The 25,826-nt window shown below is 41.2% G+C and overlaps 1 protein-coding gene across 15 annotated transcripts in view; it reads left to right on the plus strand.

Annotated features, from left to right (window-relative positions):
- PRUNE2 (prune homolog 2 with BCH domain) overlaps positions 1–25,826 on the plus strand; it is a 446,654-nt gene that overhangs the window by 382,845 nt on the left and 37,983 nt on the right. For 7 of the 15 annotated variants that reach the window (XR_012245008.1, XR_012245007.1, XR_012245012.1 and 4 more), the window contains exons 15-17: positions 197–283; positions 11,405–11,503; positions 24,294–24,329. Coding sequence is in view for 10 of the 15 variants with exons in the window: in XM_073633948.1 (XP_073490049.1) it covers positions 197–283; positions 11,405–11,503; positions 24,294–24,329 (222 nt within the window). In the remaining 5 variants the exon portion in view is untranslated. The remainder of the gene's footprint in view (positions 1–196; positions 284–11,404; positions 11,504–24,293; positions 24,330–25,826) is intronic. The other 8 variants (XR_012245014.1, XR_012245011.1, XM_073633966.1 and 5 more) reach the window with 3 other exon arrangements.

Genomic DNA, 25,826 nt, shown 5'->3' on the forward strand with positions numbered 1-25,826 from the left:
TGTTCAATCAGGATCAGCAGAGAGATCCCCGCTGAGCAAGCAGATTCTGCTTAGCGGAGGCGTCCGTGTGAAGGGGACCTTTAAGTATGAAAGTTAAAATGGAAGGGGGGTATTAGCAGTGTGATGTTACTCTTCTTCCCGTGAGATCATTATGTTTGTAACTTTTGTATTGTTAAACTTTTGTATCTTAATACAGGCTAAGGAAGAACCTAAAGTCATTCATAATTGTTCATCCATCATGGTTTATCAGAACTATATTAGCTGTGACACGACCTTTCATAAGGTAATTGTGAAAATTCATAACAATACAAAATTATATATTTATATACATTATCTTACAAAAGTGAGTACACCCTTCACATTTTTGTAAATATTTTATTATATGTTTTCATGTGACAACACTGAAGAAATGACACTTTGCTACAATGTAAAGTAGTGAGTGTACAGCTTGTATAACAGTGTAAATTTGCTGTCCCCTCAAAATAACTCAACATACAGCCATTAATGTTGAAACCGCTGGCAGCAAAAGTGAGTACACCCCTAAGTAAAAATGTCCAAATTGGGCCCAATTCGCCATTTTTCCTCCCCGGTGTCATGTGACTCATTAGTGTTACAAGGTCTCAGGTGTTAATGGGGAGCAGGTGTGTTAAATTTAGTGTTACTGCTCTCACTCTCTAATACTGTTTACTGGAACTTCAACATGGCACCTCATGGCAAAGAACTCTCTGAGGATCTGAAAAAAAGATTTGTTGCTCTACATAAAGATGGCCTAGGCTATAGGAATATCGCCAAGACCCCGAAACTGAGCTGCAGCACAGTGGCCAAGACCATACAGCTGTTTAAAAGGACAGGTTCCACTCATAACAGGCTTCGCCATGGTCGACCAAAGAAGTTGATTGCACATGCTCAGCTTCATATCCAGAGGTTGTCTTTGGGAAATAGATGTATGAGTGCTGCCAGCATTGCTGCAGAGGTTCAAGCGGTGGGGGGTCAGCATGTCAGTGCTCAGACCATACGTTGCACACTGCATCAAATTGGTCTGCATGGCTGTCATCCCAGAAGGAAACCTCTTCTAAAGATGATGCACAAGAGAACCCGCAAACAGTTTGCTGAAGCCAAGCAGACTAAGGACATGGACTACTGGAACCATATCCTGTGGTCTGATGAAACCAAGATAAACTTATTTGGTTGAGATGGTGTCACGCGTGTATGGCGGCAACCAAGTGAGGAGTACAAAGACAAGCGTGTCTTGCCTACGGTCAAGCATGGTGGTGGGAGTGTCATGGTCTGGGGCAGCATGAGTGCTGCCGACACTGGAGAGCTACAGTTCATTGAGGGAACCATAAATGCCAACATGTACTGCGACATACTGAAGCAGAGCATGATCCCCTCCCTTTCGGAGACTGGGCCGCAGGGCAGCATTCTAACATGACAACAATCCCAAACACAACTCCAGGATGACCACTGCCTTGCTAAAGAAGCTAAACCCTATTGAGCATCTGTGGGACATCCTCAAATTGAAGGTGGAGGATTGCAAGGTCTCTAACATCCACCAGCTCTGTGATGTTGTCATGGAGGAGTGGAAGAGAACTCCAGTGGCAACCTGTGAAGCTCTGGTGAACTCCATGGCCAAGAGGGTTAAGGCAGTGCTGGAAAATAATGGGGCCACACAAAATATTGACACTTTGGGCCCAATTTGGACATTTTCAATTAGGGGTGTACTCACTTTTGTTGCCAGGTTTAGACATGGGTAGGTGTTGAGTTATTTTGAAGGGACAGCAAATTTACACTGTTATACAAGCTGTACACTCACTACTTTACATTGTATCAAAGTGTCATTTCTTCAGTGTTGTCACATGAAAAGATATAATAAAATATTTACAAAAATGTGAGGGGTGCACTAACTTTTGTGAGATATTGTATCATGGGCGTCCGCAGAACTTTTTTCAAGGGGGGGCGCTTCTGCAGCGGCGATACACAGTCGCATTTAACCCTTTCTTCGACCGCTAGCGGGGGTTAAAAGCCCCTGCTAGCGGCCTGCTAGCGCCGCTAAAATGATGGTAAAGCACCGCTAAAACTAGCAGCGCTTTACCGATAACGTGGCCAGATGGCAGTGTGAAATAGCTCTTGAGATAATTCAGCTTCTCTCCATACCCATATAAATATAGCTTAGAGAATGTACATCTTTCTGTTTGCAATGTATTGCAATACATCTGTTGTGGCCATATTTTGATCTTTATGAAAACAGCCTATACTGTATAGGTTGTTTTCATCAAGATCAAAATTTGGCCACAACAGATGTATTGCAATACATTGCAATATAGAAAGATGTACATTCTCTAGGCTATATTTATATGGGCTTCATGGACTGGTATGCCTGAGAGACTGAGTAACTTCCATACAAAGTGAAGAAGATATTATAACACACACAAATATATTTTTCCAGCAATAGCTCAGCTGTCCAACTTTCCAAGCAATTTATATATATTCTCCTCCTAACTGGCACAGTGGCACTGCAGTGCTGTTACCTGTGGTTCTTCAGTGATGCAATAGCACTGGCAGCGTATTCTCTCTCGGCCACTGCACGCACCTGTGGAAGGAGCCCGCGCCAGCCAGACTGGCATAGCCAGTCACGTTCCGGAGCAGAGGCCCAAGCGGCAGTCAGAGCCAATCCGATGATCGGACTGGGGGTGAGGGAGGGAGGGACAGATGTCTGTATCAATCTGTGATAAGTCGGAACCGACTGAGAGCAGCCCCAGGCCAGCAGACGTAGAAAAAAAAGTTCACGGCCATTGCGTTACACAGAGCAACTGTCTTCACTCTTCAACACCTTCTTACAATTCCAGGGGGAGGGGCAATTGCCCCCCCTTGCCTTATGCTGTGGACGCCCATGTACTGTGTGTATATATATATATATATATATATATATATATATATATATATATATATAATTTTTTTTTTTTTTTTTGCTCCTAAACAAGTTCTGAGATTACATAGTGCTAGACCTAACAATTTAGAGTAATGCCCAAAAGAATTATGTGGATAGCAGATATAGCAGTGGCTGTATGTGGTTATTTCTTGCGGATACAATTTTTTTTTTTTATTATTATTCTGGTTTTTATAGACTGCACGTTACCATTCTAGGAATGCAAAATATCAGAGTTAGACTTCTTTTCTTCCCTCTTCACATACTCCTATCTGGCCTTTGTGTGACACAAACACTGCTGTATGGAATGTTTTATTCTTTATTCATCTTTTTGTTTTCCTGTTTTGTCTATGCAGTCTCATTACATGTTTCCCACTAGGTACAGTCTAGCTTTAAGTACTATAGGTGCTGAACTATTTTATCACTTGAACCCGGTTGTATGCCTGCTGCAAAATACAAGTTTAGCTAAAACTGTATGTGCACAAACTTTTTACACTAAAGTTAATTATTATTAATAGTAGTAGTAGCAGTAGTAGTAGCAGTATATAGCACCAACAATATATCCACTGTACATTTACTTCAGTCCTCACCCTCATGGAGTTTACAGTCCAAACTTATCTAATCTTACAATCTATCTTGTATGCAATCACATACTAGGGCCAATTTAATCCAGAGCCAATTAACCTACCAGCATTTCCTTGAGGTGTGGGAGGAAATCAGAGTACCTGGGGACACCAAGCCAAGCACAGAGAAAGTGCAAACTCCAAGCACATAGTGTCCTGGCCGGGATTTGAACTGAGGACCCATGTACTAACCACTAAGCTGGGAGTAATAGGAATAAGCATTTGTAATGAAAATTCTAATGTTCCGTTTCCGTTTAACTTGCCATTCTCTATTTCCAGTGGTTGCAGTCTCTACCTGCAGATAACTGGATTTTTTAAACAAATGCATTTCTGATAGGCTTAGTCAACAAATACCTCTTTAGTAAATCAATCACATTGTATATAAGAAGCAAGTCCATAAAGAGACTGACCTAACATGACAGAAGGCGATGGTTAAACAGAAAAGCCTATTTTCTTCCCCCATCTTCTTGATAATTACATTATATTGAAAATCTCATTTTAGTCACATGCATTACAGCCTTGGTTCGTGTTGATCTTAAATTCTACATACTGCCTTTTTTGTAATGCCAATATAGAAAGGTTTCTATGCACACATAGCTTATGAATGAAAATGCAATTTAACAAAAGTAATTGTAATGAAAGCTTTATGATGGGCAGGAATATTAAATGTGATCATACACATGAGAAGGAAGGATTCCCCAAATACGGGACTTTAAAGGCACTACCACAATGTAAAAAAATATAAATTTTATTGACAAAGAAATAATAATCATAACAAAAAAATAGAAATAATACTTGTTACATATAAACATAAATATGGATACATAGAAAAACCATCAATGAAGGTAAGTAGATCTCTCTGAAATGACGCGTTTCAGAAATTTTTTCCTTCATCAGGGTTCATACAGAGGAAATTACATTGAAAGTTCATTGACACTACATCAGTATCCATATAGTTAAAAACAAGAGAAATGCTACTTAACGTCTGGCTTCACGCAAATATCCACTCAAGAATCAAATTTAGAACCCCCTGGGCTGTATAGAGAGATTTATCTCCCAGAGGGGAAGGAGACTGACCAGGAGAGGCGCTGAAGAGCGCTGCAGACTGCACTCAGGTACAGTGCCTGTGCGTGTACTGGGGTCGGTTGGGACAGAAATGGTCGGATTTTAAGATCACAGGATGCGCTCTAAACCGTCTTGCCTTTGAAATCACTGACCAGGATTTACATCCACTAGACTACCCACCTATATATTCTTGCATTCTTGCGTCCTTTTATTTTGGACCCCAGTACACGTACAGGCACTGTACCTGAGCGCAGGCTGCAGTGCTTTTCAGCACCTCTCCTGGCCAGTCTCCTTCCCCTCTGGGAGATACATCTCTCTATACAACCCAGGGGGTCCTAAATTCGATTCTTGAGTGGATACTTGCGTGAAGCCAGACGTTAAGCTGCATTTCTCTTGTATTTAACTATATGGATACTGATGTAGTGTCAATGAACTTTAAATGTAATTTCCTCCGTATGAACCCTGATGAAGGAAAAAATTTCTGAAACGCGTTGGTTCAGAGAGATCTACTTACCTTCATTGACGGATTTTCTATGTATCCTGTATCCATATTTATGTTTATATGTAATAAGTATTATTTCTATTTTTTTGTTATAATTAATATTTCTTTGTCAATAAAATTTATATTTTTTTACATTGTGGTAGTGCCTTTAAAGTCCTGTATTTGGGGAATCCATCCTTCTCTTTTTTGACTCAATTGGGATGTGGCACACCCATGGATAGTTCTCCCTGTCAGATTCCCCTTTCTACGTGACCATACACATGCTGCAATGTGATTGAATAGAATTAAATGCAGGCCCACACCCTGTCTCCTTTCAGTCTGACTGCCGATGATACCAATAAAGATGAGTAAGATGCACAAACATTAATTCATTTCTATGACTTCTTCCTGCTAAAAATGATGAACTTCTGGCATATAAAAAAATGCACTTTAACCTATTTATGTGTTAATGAGGAAATCACTAAATGTGGTTACAGAGCAATAGTAAAAAAAAAATGCATTTGTCTACATATCAACCATCTGTAATCATTTTAATCCAAGCAGACTCAACTGCATTGACAATATTGTCTGTGAACAAGCCAAAAGAGAGATTTGAGTGATTAACTGATCAATGTGCTGCTGTTCATTCACTGTACTTAATTCTACCCCTGTGATTTAACTTATGTTTGAAATATTTCTGGTTGCTGTACTTTAAAACTATATTATACATGTTGCTTACTACAGTATATCATCAACTTTGCATCCTTTCACATTGCCATACATGGTTGAGTCCAGTTTATTGTCTTTGAAACTGGCCCAAATGTTGATATCAGTCTATAAGAATTATTGTCTTAATGAAACAATAAAGGAAGGAAAGGCCCATTTGAATTTTTGAAAGGATATTGTCAAGTCAGTATCATAACTCATATTGAATAAATATTAAAATATATGGATTGCACAACAGTAAATATGTAAAAATAGATAGCTGCTAGCGCAAATAGTGCAAAATAAAAAATAAATAAAAGTGACTATAAACATCAAATAAACCAAGCTGTCAATATTACAACATTAATATAAATATCACTATAAAAAACTATCAACAATAATGATAATAAAGACCAATAATATAAATATGTGCTAACAGTCCACAATAAAGCTTCAGTGTTGCAAAGGGAATATAAGTAAAACTGTTGATGTTGCAAAGTGAACATAAAAACACTATAAAACCAATAATATCCTAATATACTCAAAGTCCATGAAACTCCCAAACGCCCAAACGTGAACCGGTGATAGGATTGCCACCTCATCCCTTTAAACCCAAACACATATAAATTACACAGGTTCTGAGGCTATTTTAATGCAGATAAGGCACCAAGTGAGTTTAATTACCACCTTAATCAGCCACAGAACCTGTGTTATTCATATGTGTTTGATTTTAAAGGGCATCCCTAATTGGTGATGAAAATCAATATAAAACGTGCTGTAGGTACACTAAGTACGCAGATCAACCAGATGGGTCCAATCAATGGATGAAGTCACTCAGTCAGGATGTCAATTCCCAACGGTTTTCCCACTGCCCCATGGCTCTTGTAATCTCCAACTCAAGCTCAATAAAATAAAGGACAATCAATAGTGCTCACTGATAAACTCATTTTATTAAAGAAAGAAACAAAAAAAATGCATATGCACTCACATAAATAGTTAAAAACAAGTGAAATGTTGTAGATCTACTGTCGTTCTGACTCACATGTTGACCACACCACTGTTGCCGCTGTCAGAACACCACTCAGTGATGGATCAAACATGGAACCTACAGGATCTCGCACACACTCCATGCTCCTGATGATGTAATTCCAACCTAATGTGTAGGGCAGAACTAAGTGATCTGGGAGAGTGTGTGAGATCCTTCAGGTTTCATGTTTGATCCATCCCTGAGCTGTGTTCTGACATCCAGGGGTGGCAATGATCAGGTCAACATGTGAGGGAGAGCAGCAGTAGATCCACAAAATTTCAGGGTGCTTGTTTTGAACTAATTATGTGAGTGCATATGGCAGGGGTACCCAACCAGTGGCCCACGGAGCCCTCTAATGTGGCCCTTGACCTCCTGCTCTGGGATAGTGGGTTGGCAAGCCCAGATCGTGGGTGTATATATGGGCATATATCTTCTGCAGTGGTTACTGGGCTGCTTCGCAAATGCAGAGCAGTGAACCTGTGGGTTACCTGCACTGAGTCATAGACTTCTGTTTTATTACCTGTGGGTTTGGTGCATTTTCAGAAAGTGCACCATGCCTGCAGAATATAATAGAAGTCTACGGCAAAGTGTAGCTAACCCACAGGAAAGTGGGGAGTGCACTACACTGCACCTGTGGTACAGGTAAACCACAGCGCATTAGTGGGAAAGCAGCCTTAGGCCCATTTCACATGATCAGTCTGACCCAATTGGATCCTCCATTCACCTCTATGGAGCGACAGATGTAAACGGACTTGTGTCCGTTTACACATGCCTACCTCTAATTCAATCCGCTAAACAAAAACAGAAGAGAATCCGTCCCCTTCCGGATCAGATCGGAGGGTCCATACAGTAGAGTGGGCTGTGTCTGTGTCCGCTCTGTATATGCAGAGTGGACACGGACCTGTCATCTGCCCACTCTGCTCATTGTGGCCCGCAAATGGTTACCAAGTCGCTTAAGTGGCCCTCGCTCTTCAAAAGGTTAGGCGCTCCTGGCATATACATTTGTTTCTTTTTATTTTGTAAAAGGGGTTTATTAATGAGCACTATGGATGGTCCTTTATTTTATTGCGCTTGAGATTTAAAGATTACAAGAGCCACAGGACAGTGAGAAAACAATTACGGATTGACCTCTTGATTGAGTGTTTTCCTCCATTGATTGAATTATTCTGGTTGATCTGTGTACTTGGTTTCTCATGAGATTTTTGACCTTTGTAGTATCAGTTAGGTGAGAGCATATCCTTGGGAGACCCAGTGGAGGATTGGTGTCATTCACGTACAGAACGTTTTATATTAATTTTCTTGTCAATTTTGTTTATTGAATTTCAATAATTAACAATTGATAAGTAACATACAGAGATACAATTGATGGTAGCGGAAGTAAAGAACATATACAAGTATATAGTATCATTCTGAACTTCCGATATTATTTTAAGATATTGTGACTTAACCTATTTGGGTAAAAATCTAACATCTCACAAAAAATACGTTTTATGTTGAAAATGAAAGGTTAAAACTCAGATAAAGTACATATTTATAATATGATCTCAAGTGCTGGAGAGAAAAAAAAGAAAAAAAAGTTCTGAACATTAAAAAGAAAAAAGGTAACAGCGCTCTCTGCAGGGACAACCCAATCCATACACCAGGTCCACTCACAGGTGCCGAGGCTCAATGTATCCCAACTCACTCCAATGCAACAATAATAAGAAGAGCCGGCAAGACTGTAATCCTTGAAGTGTCATTTGTTGGTACATCAGAGTGACAATAAAACAAGCATTATTGTCACTCTGATGTACCAATAAATGACACAAAGTTCTGAACATTAACTCACATAAATCTTTTGAATACAATATAGATGATATTAAAGATTGGATTTGTGTAGAATTGATAGGTTTGCATTATATTATGGAACAATATAACATTTGTTTATTGGTATTTAAGGAAATAATGAAATAAGAAATCCGCCACCAACTTTGTGTATAAAGAAAATTGAAAAAGGGAGAAAAGGGTAAGGCGGAAAGTTTGAAAAGGGAAAATGAGAGAAGAAGAAAGAAAGCAAAGATATTGGGAATCCCAGGGGTATCACATGGTGGTAGTCTTATATTATGAATGTAAAAAAAAAAGGTATGAAGTAGAATTACAAAGGCCTTAGTAAGGAGGTGTCAAAGTTGGGAGGAAAAAAGTGAGTCACCCGAGGACTGCATATTTTTAAAAAAATGTATACTCTATCATTATATATGGCTTCTATTTTGGAATGAATCAATGCTTGGTTTATTCTATTTTTAATTTCAGAAATCATTAAGGATGAGGCTTTCCAAGCTTTGGCAATTGTTCATGGCTGTGGTTATTTGTAATAGGAGTTTGAATTGGATATAAGAAATGGTGGTCGGTTTTATGTTTAGAAGTGCAATTGTAGGATCGGGTTTGATAGAGATCTCAAATACTGTTGAGATCATAAGAAAAACATAATTCCAAAAGTTTTTTGCAACCAGGCAGACCCACCATATTTGAATATGTGATCCTAGTTCACCACAGCCATGAAAACAAAATGGAGAATACTGGGAAACAAATTTTGTGATTCTGACAGGGACCAAATACCAACAAGTGAGTACCTTATAGTTTGTCTCTAAGGCAGTAATATTCTGTGAGGAAGATTTTGTTGTGGCCCATATTTTATCCCATCCAGTTGAAATCCAAGGTCCCTCTCCCATTTTGCTACATATGATGGTGTTTCAATATTAGGTAAAGTAATAAGATGGTTGTGGATTATTGTTATAAGACCATTTAAGAAAATGAGGACCAAATACCCATCATTGTAGGGTAAAATCTAGTTATGACCATGATACTGTATCGAATGCTTTTTTGATATCTAGAGATAGAAGACACATGGGTATTCGTCGTGTTTTGGCTGCTTGAACCAATAGAGTAGTCCTGCGTATGTTAACTGTAGCTTGGCGTAATGGAATAAAGCCTACTTGATCTTTGTTTATTAAAGAACCTATGATATTGTTTAAGCGGGTTGCTAGAACTTTCGCTAGTACCTTTATGTCGAGATTAAGTAAAGATATAGGTCTATAATTAGCACAAGATGTTTCATCTGACTTGGGTTTGGGAATTGTAACTATAGCTGTTAATGTCTCAGAGTGAAATGATTGATTATCGAGAAGGGAATTAAAAGCATCTGTTAACATTGGAGCAGGGATATGAGTACATTTCTTATAATAGAGGACCAAGAAGCCATCAGAACCTGGACATTTGTTAGGTTTAAGAGATTTAATTGCTAATTCAACTTCTGTAGATATAATGGGGCTTTCAAGGCTATCACGTTGTGTTAAGGGAATAGTCGAGAGTTTAATTTGTGAGAAAAATGATTCTGCAGAGGTTTGATCAAAAGATCCTTCTTTTTTATATAGGGAAGTGAGATGTTTTTGAAAGGTATGAAGGATCTTTACTGGGTGACTAGTGTATTTATCATGGGGTAATTTTAGTCGAAACGGTTTAGAAGGGCGATTTTCATTTTTTAATTAAGGCAAGAAGAGTACCAGGTTTATTTGCATTGAGATAGAATTTATGTTTAGTTTTATGCAAGGATTTGTCAGCAGATTCTGATAAAAAAATGGTTGAGGTTTAGACATGCCTTATCAAGCTGTTTTTTAGTTATAGGGGTAGGATTAGATTGCAAATTTGCATGGCAAGTATTAAATTCCATTTCTAATTTTCGTTGCATTTGTCATTTTCTTTTTTTAAGAAATGATGCCTGGCCTAAACAGACCCCTCTGAGAACTGGTTTATGTGCTTCCCATAATGTTAATGGAGATATATCAGGAGTCTTATTGTGAGCTAGATAGTCTTTATAGCTATTTCTAAATCAGAGGAATGTGATGGGTGAGATAGGATTGAATCATTAATATACCACGTGGAATCTTGTGTTTTAGGTATTAGAGAGGTAAAAGTTGAGAGAATAGCACAGTCCATGTAAAAGGGATAACTGATGAAGTGAGCAGTTCTGGGGACATGCTTATTGAGATTAGTATGTAATTGATATGGGAAAATGTTTTATGAGGATGGGATTAGAATGTATATTGGCGTTTCATAGGGTTAATTTCACGCCAGGAATCTAGTAACGCATGTTGCTGAAGAAGTCTTTGAAACTTTCGAGATTGAGGATTGGATGCGGTAGGAGTTGGGGATTTATCGTTTTATATTAATTTTCAACACTGGTTCACATTTGGACTTTTGGGGGTTTTGAGACTTTGAGAACTTTTCTACATTATTGGTTTTATAATGTTATTTATCTTCACTTTGCAACATCAACACTTATGTTTATATGATAGTGTTTAATATCCACTTTGCAACACTGATATTTTATTGTGGACTTTGAGCATATTATTATCTTATTGATGTTTGTTATCATCGTTCTCTATATCTTATCGTTTTTAAATTCATCGTGTACTATTGACACTTCGGTTTATTTGATGATGTGTAATACTGACACTTTTTTTGTCATAAGAAACTCAGCAACTTTTCATACTTACCATAACTCACATGATATTAACCTTATTAATCTGCTTTTTTTTCAGTTCCAAGTTCAGCAGCAAGATAAAATATGTGTCCAGTTTAGCTGAGCTGCGAGAACTTATTCCAATGGACTATGTGCAGATTCCAGAAAGTATTATCAAGTAAGATAACAACTTATAACAGAGAATGTTTCTGGAAAGAGAGGTTGGATTTTTAGTAGTATGACAACAGCCCCATATATGCTGCCCACCTGTACTTAGTGTGCCCATATACAGAGTGATCATTAAAAATACTGCATCTGATTTTGGCATTCCTTGCAACATTAGGGCAAGATAAGGCCATATAGGATGTCCCTAGTGGGCAACAACGGACATCTCTGAGCATTTGAAGTGCTAGCCATCACAAAACAATTTTGAAATATTAGTGTCACTTAAAATGGGTATCCTCTGAGTAATTTTGAGTGGAGGGTTATTACATATTAAATGGTGTGAAAATCTCAATACCATCCACAGTTCACCATTGCAGTTATCTAAGAGTGCCAAGTAATTTGACTGCAATTATAGATGATCAGGTTTGAAATACTAGTTTAACCATTTCGGAAAATATTACCCCCTTCATGACCAGAGCATATTTTGCCATTCAGCACTGTACTTATATATTTTTTTTTCCAACAGATAGATTTTTTTTGGTGGTACTTGATCGCTACTGGGTTTTTATTTTTTGCTATATAAACAAAAAAGACAGAACATTCTAATAAAAAAAAAAAAAAATATATATTTTCTACTTTCTGTTATAAAACATATCCAATAAAATCAAAATTCTTTATAAATCTATTCTCCTACATGTCGTTGGTAAAAAAGAATCCCAGTGAGTGTACAGTGATGAACTGTAACAGCAATCGTTTAAACTGATATGAATGGGTTTCCATTCATGACAGCTTGCTTTCTGTTTTTTTTTCTTGTATAAATTAGAGTGGACTTGAGCTTCTCTTAAGTTTTAAGAACTGTCTGTTTTAAGAGCTATTTGTTCTGGTTACCATTGTCACCAAGACAGCAAATGATGGAAAACCAACAATTTACAGTTGTTCTTTTCTTGGCTATGGTAGCTAAGAGCTAACCACCCAACTGACCAAATGCTACCTAATTTTAACCAATGCCACCCCCTTACTTATATAAGAACCACACAACACATGGGGTGGGGTTAAATGGCCGAAATCGACCTTTTATTAACAAACAGCTTTATTTTAAAATAACTAACATAATAATTCTGACCTAATCCAGATACATTGATTTTGAGATCCTTGACGGTACCATATACCCCTGAGGCACCAGCTAGCTGAGTTGCCACCCCAGCCACAACCTACTGACTCAGGGTCTAAACCCAACTGACCTCAGTCATCCAGGGTTCTTAATGCCTAAATCATTGCCCCCTGCATGTATGATAAGGATATCTGGAGCCCTGTCCAGTCTGGCAAAATGGTTAAATGGATCCAATGCCTAAATCATTGCCCCCTGCATGTATGATAAGGATATCTGGAGCCCTGTCCAGTCTGGCAAAATGGTTAACCTCTGGGACCACCCGACTTCACAGCATGCCCCGAACACCAATCCATCGGACGCTGCCTAACTCCCGGGGGGGTCTAACTGCCTAGCTTCTGGCCTGACCTCTGCCATTCTGGCTCCTCAAAAGATGTACGAATGCCCCAGGATCCAGACGAGGCATCGCTGACCTGTAAGTAAACAGAAAACTACAGTACCACCCACCAATATGAAAAACCAACTGACACACAACATAAAAAAGAATGAAGAAGACGGAAAAAACGGGAAATTATAACCGACACCTAGGGCCTACAATAACTGAGGCCTGACGTACATCCGGAATCTATTGGACTCCCACCTGCCTATCTGCTTGACCGCGTTGTCATTCAAACCCCGACGAGACGCCTCGGTGGCCGCACCAATGAGCAAAGAATGAGACGTGTACTCCAATGGGTCAGGACCCGCCTCCAACAAACATTTGCAAAAAACCACCACAAATTGAAACCTGGATAAACAGGAACCATCAGCATGCACGAACAGGGGACCTCCTAAATGCGGACGTACCAAAGAGAACTGCTCCAGAGCAGAAACTGGACAAAGACCTGTAGTATTGCCCTGGAACAATTCCATTTGAACACCCCTGCTGCCCTGATATGTTTTGGAACGATGTATTCTAATACGTGCCGATGAATCAGTAAATACCACATACTCCCATAATACACCCCCAGCTATCCGTTTTGAGGGGCTGACCAATTCACCAATCCGGAGGGCTCAGAAAAAAGGCCGCCCGAAACAATGTCCGTTCATAAACTGAAGAACAAACTGATTGCAGCTGTTCCAAGACGGCCCGCAATATGGAAATAGGCGACCGTCACTGGTACGGTGTGCCCTGCAATACCCCTTCATAGCCTGTCTGACCACGAAGGATTTGGTAAAATCCCCAACACCCTGTAACTTGAACCAGAATGCTAGGCCCGCCAAATTATGATCCACGCTGACGCCCCTGAAAAAAATTACACACCACGAAATACAGAACCAAGGAGGACACCTCCACCCCAGGCTCCACTCCTCCTACCTCCAATAGCCTGCCAGGCCCTGGAGTATGCTTCCCACGTCACGACACTCAGGGAATCCCAAATCAATCCAGCGGCGACTCCAATGCGATCTTCCACAGCCAAGGGACAAGGCGCCCATGTTGCTCCGCTGCTGGTGCCAACACGCAAAACTCATCCCACTGAAAACGAGACAAAGCAACCGCTATCTTGTTACAAATCCCAGGATTGTGCACATAAATGAAAGCATTCAATTGCAAGCATAGCAACACCAATGCCCTGTACACAGGTCAGATTTTCCGACGGAGAAAGTGCGATCGGATTGTGTTGTCGAAATTTCCGATCGTGTGTGGGCTCCATCGGACTTTTTCTGTCTGAATTTCCGACACACAAAGTTTGAGAGCAGGATATAAAATTTTCCGACAACAAAATCCGATCCTTTAAATTCTGATCGTGTGTAGAGAAATCCGATGCACAAAGTGCCAGGCATGCTCAGAATAAATTAAGAGACGAAAGCTATTGGCTATTCCCCCGTTTATAGTCCAGACGTACGTGTTTTACGTCACCACGTTCAGAACGATCGGATTTTCCTACAACTTTGTGCAACCGTGCGTATGCAAGACAAGTTTGAGCCAACATCCGTCGGAAAAAATCTGATGGATTTTGTTGTCGGAATGTCCGATCAATGTCTGATCGTGTGTACAGGGCATAAGTGGTGCAGAAGGCACACCACAGGCGGGGAAGAGGCCGAGATGTTATTGATAGCCGTTACCACCCCCATATTGTCACAGTGGAAGTGTACTTTCCTATTACGAAAGGCATCCCCCCAAATTTCGACCTCCAGCACAATCGCAAACAGTTCCAACAATACCAGGTTTTTTAAGCAACCCGCCAAACTCCCTTCCTCCGGCCACTGTTCCGCACTCCATTTACATAGAAAGTATGCCCCATAGCCAGCCGATCCAGCCGCATCTGTAAACAGGTCCAAATCCGCATTGCTGACAGGACCTGTCATCCACAGAGATCGACCATTGTAGGACTCCAAAAAGGAGTCCCAAATCCTAAGGTCGGCCCGTAAATCCTAATGCCCTGTACACACAGTGAAATTAAGAGACGAAAGCTATTGGCTATTGCCCCGTTTATAGTCCAGAAGTACGTGTTTTATGTCACCGCGTTCAGAATGATCGGATTTTCCTACAACTTTGTGCAACCGTGCGTATGCAAGACAAGTTTGAGCCAATATCCGTCGGAAAAAATCTGATGAATTTTGTTGTCGGAATGTCCGATCAATGTCTGATCATGTGTACAGGGCATAAGTGGTGCAGAAGGCGCACCACAGGCGGGGAAGAGGCTGAGATGTTATTGATAGCCGTTATCACCCCCATATTGTCACAGTGGAAGCGTACTTTCCTATTGCGAAAGGCATTCCCCCCAAATTTTCGACCTCCAGCACAATCGCAAACAGTTCCAACAATACCAGGTTTTTTAAGCAACCCGCCAAACTCCATTCCTCCGGCCACTGTTCCGCACTCCATTTACATAGAAAGTATGCCACATAGCCAACCGATCCAACCACATCTGTAAACAGGTCCAAATCCGCATTGCTGACAGGACCTGTCATCCACAGAGATCGACCATTGTAGGACTCTAAAAAGGAGTCCCAAATCCTAAGGTTGGCCCGTAAATCCTAATGCCCTGTACACACAGTGAAATTAAGAGACGAAAGCTATTGGCTATTGCCCCGTTTATAGTCCAGAAGTACGTGTTTTATGTCACCGCGTTCAGAACGATCGGATTTTCCGACAACTTTGTGCGACTGTGTGTATGCAAGACAAGTTTGGCCCAAAATCTGTCAGAAAAAATCCGACGGATTTTGTGGTCGGAATGTCCGATCAATGTCAGATCGTGTGTACAGGGCATTAGTCAAACAAATGTAGTGCCATGGGGCACTAACGCCTGCTGTAGCCAAGGACAGCCGGCGGCCAAAAATTCTGCCCATAGGAATGATCCTGCAGGCAAAATTCAACTTCCCAAACAAGGACTGCAACTCCCGTAACTGAACCATGTGCCTGCTTGCCACGCCGCTAACCTCCCTCCACAGGGCCACCAGTTTGTCCAAGGGCAAACGGCACTCCATGGCCACTGAATCAATCGTTATGCCTAGAAAAACCAGCTCAGTCGCTTGGCCTTCCATTTTGTCTGGGACCAAAGGAATGCCGAAACGTTCCGCTATGTGTTGTAGCGTCCCCAGCAAAACCGCGCAAGCGTTGGAATCCAGCAGTCCAATGCAAAGGAAATCATCCAGATAGTGGATGATGGAATTCAGGCCGGACATATCCCGCACAACCCATTTGACAAAAGAACTATAGGTTTCGAACAGAGCACAGGAGATAGAACGCCCCATTGGTAGACAACGATCGACAAAATACGAACCTTGCCACCGACAACCCAAAAGGTGAACACTTTCAGAACGACGCCTCCAAGTCTGTTTTGGCCAAAAGAACCAGCCATACTTGTGTACCCAGGAAACAGCAGCATCGAACGATGTATAGGTGACCGCACAGGCCTGCGGGTCAATACCATTGTTAACCGAGCCCCCTTTAGGGTAGGAGAGATGATGTATCAAGCGGTATTTGAGGGGTTCTTTCTTGGGAACCATCCCTAGGGTGGACACAACCAGGCCTGGAAACGGAGGAGAGGAAAAAGGAACGCTCATCCTACCTAGGGAAACTTCCCTAGAAAGTTTCTCCGACACCACCTCCGGGTACTGGAGCGCCGAACATAAATTATTGGGTGGAACAACAGCAAAAGTGCACGGGATATGAAATTTCTCTGTAAATCCCCCCAGGAGTCAATCCGGGTACCTATTTAGGAAAGGAACCATCCTTTCCACCCTCACTGGAGTCCTCCCTCTTTCCAGACGTATCACCTGCCGACCTTTTCCTGATTTAAAACAGCGGGTGAGTGAATGGCCGCCACCGCATCCGGAACATTCGGGTTTAAAACGACAAGTACCGCCGAATCAGCACTAACTCTCAATAAACTGCCAACAGTCCCCTTTCTTCCTAGAGCCCGACATACCTGAGGTACCGGTGCCGCCAGCCCCTCCTGGAAAAAACTGATTCCCAACCCTGGCGGGGGTCATCAGTTTCATCCAGAGGCCAATATCCTTATGCTCCCAGCGAATAACAGGCCAGACACCCTTACGCTGCCAGAATTGCTCATCATAATGGAGCCACGTCACGCCACCATAAACCCTATTGGCCTCATCAATGGTATCCTGGTAACAAAAAAGAGTCGAACAATTCTCTGGCGTTTTTTCACCGATCACACTAGCCATAATCGCAAAAGCTTGCAACCAATTGGAAAATGTGTGAGGGATGAGGCGATACCTCCTCTTCACCTCCTCCTCCTCTTTCTTGCTTTTGTCAGGTTTTACCCGGTCCAGGTTAAACTTTTCAAGGGGGAGCAAGGAAAAGTTTTCCACATACTCCCCCTTCCAAATCTTGTCCCTTAATTCGGGCTTAAGTTGAGCACCCAGGGGTCCCTCGAAGCATACGTAGATCTCGCACTTCACCGAATCTGCCAATCTCATCCTTTGACTTCTCCAGCCCCGTGGCCACACTGTCCTTCTCCGTCTAGAACCCCAGATCCCACTTGCACCCTCGGCAGATCCTGCAATGTCTCTGTCGCCACCCCATGCACCCCCCCCCTCGAGTTTATGCAACAGTTCCCTCAGGCTGGCCAATACGTCGCGAGCAAGCAACTCTAACCTCTGAACAGAAGCCCTAACTCGTGCCTCCCGACCCCTGGCCCATCTACTACAGAAGGAGAAAGAAAAGGCAACATAGTAGAAGAGCACTCACCAGGCTGCATGGGGCCGGTGACCCCCCCAGCAACTGATCCAGACTCCCTCGCTGCTGCCAGAACATCCTCTTCCAGCTCCCCCTCTTCCTCCACCTCCGCCTGGGACTGCTACTGCGGGTCCCGCCGACCTCTGGGCTGTAGACTGTCCTCTCCCCTCATCTGCCACAGGCGAGCCCTGCATAGCCGACATGCTGGCCACTCGTGGTGTCCTCTGTGCCGTTCCCGACCTCCTGCCATTGCTGATATCATTAGCGCGCGTCCCGACAGTCCCAGGTCTCCCAGGCCCCGACTGTGACCCAGAGGTGCGCGCCGCCATCTTCCGTCCTCCCAGGATAGACGCGCCCTCCCTCTCACGCTGTTCCTCCGTCCTCGGAAGGGCCACCGGTCACACCAGGGGACAGGCCGGTGCCCACAGATCCCACTCTCCCTCTCCGGGCTGGAGCCGGTACGACATGAAAATGTCCAAATTGTACCCAAAGTGTCAACATTTTTTGTGGCCACCATTATTTTTCAGCACTGCCTTAACACTCTTGGGCATGGAGTTCACCAGAGCTTCACAGGTTGCCACTGGAGTCCTCTTCCACTCCTCCTCGACAACATCACGGAGCTGGTGGGTTGTTAGAGACCTTGCGCTCATCCACCTCCAATTTGAGGATGCCCCACATATGCTCAATAGGGTTTAGGTCTGAAGACATGCTTGGCCAGTCCATCACCTTTACCTTTAGCTTCTTTAGCAAGGTCATGGTCGTCTTGGTGGTGTGTTTGGGGTCGTTATCATGTTGGAATACTGCCGTGCGGACCAGTCTCCGAAGGGAGGGGATCATGCTCTGCTTCAGTATGTCACAGTACATGTTGGCATTCATGGTTCCCTCAATGAACTGTAGCTCCCCAGTGCTGGTAGCACTCATGCAGTCCCAGACCATGACACTCCCACTACCATGCTTGACTGTAGGCAAGACACACTTGTCTTTGTACTTCTCACCTGGTTGACGCCACACATGCTTGACACCATCTGAACCAAATAAGTTTATCTTGATTTCATCAGACCACAGGACATAGTTTCAGTAGTCCATCTCCTGTGATCTGCTTGTCTTCAGCAATCTGTTTGCAGGCTTTATTGTGCATCATCTTTAGAAGAGGCTTCCTTCAGGGATGACAGCCATGCAGACCAGTTTGATGCAGTGTGCGGCGTATGGTCTGAGCACGGACAGGCTGACACCCCAACCCTGCAGCAATGCTGGTAGCACTCGTACGTCTATTTCCAAAGAAAACCTCTGGATATGACGTTGAGCACGTGCACTCAACTTCTTTGGTCGACTATTTCCAAAGAAAACCTCTGGATATGACGTTGAGCACATGCACTCAACTTCTTTGGTCGACTATGGTGAGGCCTGTTCTGAGTGGAACCTGTCCTGTTAAAGCACTGTATGGTCTTAGACACCGTGCTGCAATCAGTTTCAGGGTCTTTGCAATCTTCTTATAGCCTAGGCCAATCCTTATGTAGAGCAACGAGAGAGTTCTTTGCCATGAGGTGCCATGCTGAACTTTCAGTGACCAGTGAGAGTGATAACACCAAATTTAACAGACCTGCTCCCCATTCACACCGGAGACCTTGTGACACTAACGAGTCACATGACAATGGGGAGGGAAAATGGCTAATTAGGCCCAATTTGGACATTTTCATTTAGGGGTGTACTCACTTTTGTTGTCAGCGGTTTAGACATTAATGGCTGTGTGTTGAGTTCTTTTGAGGGCACAGCAAATTTACACTGTTATACAAACTGTACACTCACTACTTTGTAGCAAAGTGTCATTTCTTCAGGGTTGTCGCATGAAAAGATACAATAAAATATTTACAAAAATGTGAGGGGTGTACTCACTTTTGTGAGATACTCTATATATATATATATATATATATATATATATATATATATATATTGTAATGTCCTCCAAGTGATGCTCCACCACACACATGCGTGTGAAATTCAAACTCACCAGAGCCAAAAAGTAGTAACAACCTTGGAACTATGATGGATTTCTTAAAACCAACAACATGTGTAGACATGATCCCTTTTCTTTAGCAATAGTTAGGTAATATGACTCGGAGAAAACATAAAGGAGATCATAGCGCAACAAGCTCTTCAAAATTGGTAAATGCAGATAAATGTAGTAATGTCTATTTACATTTAAAAGTGCTATATCTTAGCACCAACATGTACAGCACAAAGTGAACCTCCACGTGTCCTAGCAGCCACGGCGTGCGTTCCACAGCCCAAGGGTTGGAAACCAGCAAGACTGGATATTACATCAGTGAATAGCGGACACATAGCCTCTATGCATTTCGTGTTATACATGTCATCAGAAAGCTGTTTTATGTAATTATGTATATACCATACCTGGCTGATGCCCCTGGAAGCTGGAAATCATTGAAGTAGACACCTCTAGTCCAGTGATCTCCATTTGTTTCCAGGTTCCCATTTGAGCACCTGCCCCACTGCATTCTGAACACAGAAAGTCAGCTGCTCAGTACTTGTGCCATCCAGAGAATGCAGAGCATTTTCTACATAAATGCTGAGCATTCTCTGATTGGACGAGACCCACCTCGTCCAACCTGAGAATGCTGTATGCTATATACTTATGTTTTAAAGCATCTGTAACTATTTGCATCAAATGGTTTTACTGTATGGTTGTTGTTCTTCTGCAATTACATTTGGGTTATGTTATGTGGCCAGTTTAAATGCAGGTATTACTTAGCAACATACATTTTAACCTCACAAAGACATGTAGTATTGGCTACTAATATTACAAATTGCCAGCGTAAAAATAATTTATAGTTTTATTAATGTTGGTTTCACCCACAGAAATGTAATTTAATTTAAAAAACCCTATCATACACACACAGTGGGTGTGTGCATAATAAGTTTGTTTTAAATTGCATTTTACTTTAGGTAGCTACACAAATTAGGTATAATTGCTTTGTGTGAATTGTTACAATGTTATGTAATCTGAATCACCTAAAATAGCTCCTGGCTATTTCCATACTCTTTTAGTGAATGCCCGCAGTGATTGAATAGATTCAGAAAACACAAGGGAATGACATCTATTATGTCACAGTGAGCCAGATTTCATTTTCACAGCTCACCTCAGCACAGCTGCAGGTGCAAATATGAAATGACCTGTTTCTCATTACAGACTTATAGTCTTAAGCTATCATGAACAGCAAGATTCACTTGGCTGAGTTACCATATGATAGAATGCTCTTTTATAATTCTTTACAATTGTATAGAAAACCTTTGTCTCCTAAAAATAAAAAAATGCTATCCTAAATGCCATTGAAAAAAAAATCATACAACAGTGCTAAAGCAGGTTCTGACGCACATATAAAAATTTGTGGAATTCCTTTTAAAAGCCTGGTAATTTAGTCATCGAGTCATTCAATCTGGTTTTGTATATATTAACATTTTTTTAAAGAAAATACACAGTGGTGGATTAACAGTGTGCTCACGGAACTTTGTGTCAACTTGTGTATTCATTTTAAACAGAAGGAAGGTCCACACCGTAACATGCAAATTTTGGAGGATATTTTTATTCAAAATCAGCAACATGCAATAATAGTGATCATTAAATGTTTGAATAAGAGAAAGATGATAACCAAAATAAGTAGGCCTAGCCTCCCCATGTGCATTCTGCTTTAAGGGAGTTTTAATTTCTTGTTAGAAATAAGGAAAGATGTGTTTGCCCTTTTAGATTACTGATAATCTTCAGACTTCTTTAGAGTCCTTGCTGATTAGCCCTTGTTGGTGTAATTGGGGCGAGACAAATTCAACACCGACTTCACCTTAGAACCTGATTTACAAAGCAAGAAGAAAATCCTTATAATCCTGGGTACACATAGGCCAAAAATCTGCCGAAAACGGTCAGACGACTTTCAACCCATGTGCACAGCTCCCTGTCCGACAAAAGCCGGTCTCACGACCAGTTTCTGACGAACGGGCATGCTCGAAAACCAGTATCCGATCAGCACTGGCAGCCAATGGCTGTGAGCACTGACTGGTGTGTTCTAGTGGTGTGTACCAGGCTTAAGTGATCAAGCTGAGCTTATATCCTCCAAACCTTTAACCTAAAACCAAAGGTCATCTTGGGATATGAGCCCCTGTGTGATAAACTAACATTTTCTTATCTTTCGCTGTATTATGTAATGAATGGTTTTGTTATCCATTCTATGCAGTCTCTTGGAAAGCTGAATTTCCTTTTAGTCAAGCTGGCAATGTACTAGTAGAATTTTGTTTAAAAAAAATTTCTTTAAACATGTTTATTTTAACAACAGTGATGGGAAAATTTGAAGCAGCAGAATTACAAATTTTTCTCGAACAAAAAGTTTTCTAATAACAAATGTAGTTTACGTTCAGGACAGTCCATTCATTTCAAAATTGTCTGTTAAAAGCAAACAAAATTTTGAAGTACGAACAACATTCATCAAGTCATCAAAAGTACCTTTGAATTTCCCTACAAATTTTCGTACAAATGTTCATACGCATTGCTTGAAAATCTGCTAATGGCCAACTTTAGCTGCACACTGAAGGCAACCACCTGATGGACAGTTCTGAAATTTAAGATGCCTGTATACATTGCATTCCAACTCTAAGTTTCTGTGCGCTCTACAGTAGATCTACCAAAACAATTTAAGGACCAATCTTTACAATCCAATGGTGGATTTATTTTTGCAAGTTGCTTTCATCCACATGCCCACCCGCAGTACAGTACTAAATGGATATACATTTTTTCCTTATTATGTCTTTATTATACCTTTATTTTAAATGTGTTGGTGGCCACCTGTGTCATCATCAGGCAATTCCCTTGGACTCCTGGGATATCATGCCCTCATGTTATAAAGTGCTGCGCAAGCTGTTGGCGCGATATAAATCCTGTATAATAATAATAATAATAATCAGTGTCATCAATCCCAGGAGTCCAAGGGAATTGCCTGATTATCTTTTGATTGACAGATTGCTGTAACAATGGGGCAGGAATTTCTGCTGCCGCTGCAATCTACAAGCTGCACCGCGTAGTGTCTGTACTGCGCAGGCACGAGATTGGGAGCTGCATGCTGGGTAGCCAGCTAAACCTAATCTCCGATAAAACACGAGTGGGCTTCAGATGCCCAGAGCCGTGATTAAAAAAAGACACACTTAATTACATTTGCAACAGTATCCAAATAGTCATATACAATCTGTGCCAGTCATGAGGGTGCTTTTAGACAAAAAACTGATTATGGTGACTGGAGCTCTGCTATAAAGAAAATTGTACCATCAAACCGAAGTGTAAGTTCGAGTCTTTATTTATTGATATCTCTAGCTCCTTGCGAAACTATGGAGTAGTTGTTCCTTTCTAAGGAACAGCTCTCCCCACTCTTTGTGACCGAATTTGGTTATAATGGCAGAGCTGGATAAACCTTTGGCACTGTGGTAGTGGCCAGACACATTTACTAAAATTAAAATACAACAATTAGTTAAAGCAGCGGTAGGACATGCATTTTTGTGGTGTTATCTGTATAATGGGGCATGTGATAGAGTGTACAATTCCTGTTTGTAGTTAATGTTATTCAAATTGTTATTTCTATTAGATTGGGATCAGTCTTTGTATGTTCATTTTTATGTTGTCCTCATGATCATTAAAATCACATAATGAACATTATTAAGCAAACTAATGACAAAATTAGACACACATGTATTACAGATCAGACTGACAGTCTTGGCATTTCTTGTCCCAAAGAATTTTAGCAAGTGTTTGAGACCGTTTTTTGCACTCCATCACCTTCAAACCTGGCATCCAACTGTGACAGTTGTTATAGTTGCAAAAGCACTGCTTAAACTGTTGGCGCTATTTAAATCCTGTATAGTAATAATTATAATAATAAAAATGTGTCATAATCCCTCTCACTGCTCCTGTTTAGGATTGCCTTGTTGGTCAGCAGAATTCATAAATCTCCCCCACATCTTTAATTGTTCCACTATTAAAACTGACTATCCATAGTCTTATCCCTTGACATAAAATGCATACATGACAACTAATCCTTGTGTCAGAAGTACATACATTTGCATGTCTGATAGTACCCTGTAAAGTTGCACACATGGTAACCCATAGCAGTTTGTTGTACAGTGAATGCATAGCATCACAGGCTATCTCTTCACAAAAGGGCCAAAAATGTTCAGCTTTGATTATCTCCTTTTCATACGGTAGTGATCACCTATTAACTGGCTGTCTACTAAACCTGCAACTGGTAAACTTCATGTGATTAATATCTCTGGACATCTTGTTTTACTGAATGCATGATACCGGTCATAAACATTATTAATAGATTTTTATCACCTAAAGATGTAAAACCAGTTTTTGCAGAGCCTATTCAAACAAGCTTTGGATTTCTGGGTGGGTTGTTTCCATTGCCCTAAAACATTTCACTCATACTCCACACTCAATCACTTTTCTTTTGCAAGGTATGAAGAATCAAGGTGTTTTCCAAGGAATGTAAGGTAAACTACAAGTAGCCTTTACAGCTTAGTTAACACTAACTGGCTAAGAATGCTAACTATATTCCCTTTTTGCTTTCATTCTTTGATGTATGCCTGCATGACTTTTACATAAAAGCTACTTACACGCACGCAAGGTCTTGATCTAAGATCATCTTTCTAAAACATAACTGATTTGAATTTAACACAATGAAGTTCCCCGTGCCTGCAATTTTGCTTTTTGGGCAATACAAGATGTTTTCTATGGTGTAAGCATGATTTCTCATTTCCTTTTATTTTCTGCTTGTCCCTTTTGCTTGTTCCAGCTGAAGGCTGATGAGCTTAATCCAGCCACTCTGATGAATAAGTTGGTATAAAGGCACTATGAGGTAGATAATATTTACTTAAGGAAGAAATGTATGTGCCTTTCAAAGCATCCAACAAATAGTAGGTCATAGTTTGCCAGCTGTGCCATTATGTAACCCCCAGCTAAAATGTGGTAAAAATGTGGGAGGCCCCACACAAATTTCTATGCTGAGAATGGTGTTCTCAGAAGGACTCTCAGTACATGCTATTTGGTCCAGATTCTGTGAAGGAACACCTCTGCCCAGGACAATTGCACACTTCATGTTTGGAGTTACAAAACTTAGATATTACATAAAGTACCATAATAAAGATGGTTAAGGCTGCTTGCATTCTAGTAACTGAATTTCTTCCAAACTAGCCTTATTTCTTTTTTATGTTGTAGGGGAGAATTAGAAATGTTAATTGTGCCTAAGTTAAGAGTGCTTAAGCAATACTGGGAAAAGTCTACCCTTTGGTTTCAATTCCATCTACTAAACAGTAGAACACTTTCTGTTATGTGAGGGTGCCAGGGAACCCCTAGATCTACAGCCTCATCACTGTATATCTGCGATATGAGATATAAGGCACTGCTGCCTCTGACTGCTAGTCTCAGGTTATTTGGAGATGTCAGTCCCATGCTGCTCATTGTTCTCTTTGCTGGAGGTTCTGACACGAGGAAGCAAAGCTTTTTCTCTACCTATATGGCTGCTTCCACACAGACACAGTGCTTAAAAAGGCACGGAAAGCCAGTGATTGGGAAAAGTTCAGCTTTAGTGAGGCTACAGGTAGTACTGTGGACATGTCATTTGAGCTCAGCTTCTTTAGGCCGGGTTCACACTGGAACTGGCTGCAGATCGCATAGGAGCGCTGTGCGTCCCTGTCCCCCGTTTCAGGGACGAATCAGGGCCGAACTTATGCATGAATTTGGCCCTGAAATGGAGCCAAAGATGCGTTTCTGTGCAGTGCGCTCTACAGCCACAACGGAGATATGTGAACCGGCTCCATAGGGAGCCAGTCACATTCTCCTGCTATGCGAATTGGATGCGGTGAAACCTGCATCCAATTTGCATAGGTGTGAACCTGGACTTAGAGAGCAACTATATATTAAGAGGTGAACATTTATGATTAGTTTCACAACACTTACAAACAGAAGATAATTAAATCTAAGTAAGTGTA

This window comes from Aquarana catesbeiana, linkage group LG01, assembly GCF_042186555.1.
Source record: "Aquarana catesbeiana isolate 2022-GZ linkage group LG01, ASM4218655v1, whole genome shotgun sequence".
NCBI lineage: Eukaryota > Metazoa > Chordata > Amphibia > Anura > Ranidae > Aquarana > Aquarana catesbeiana.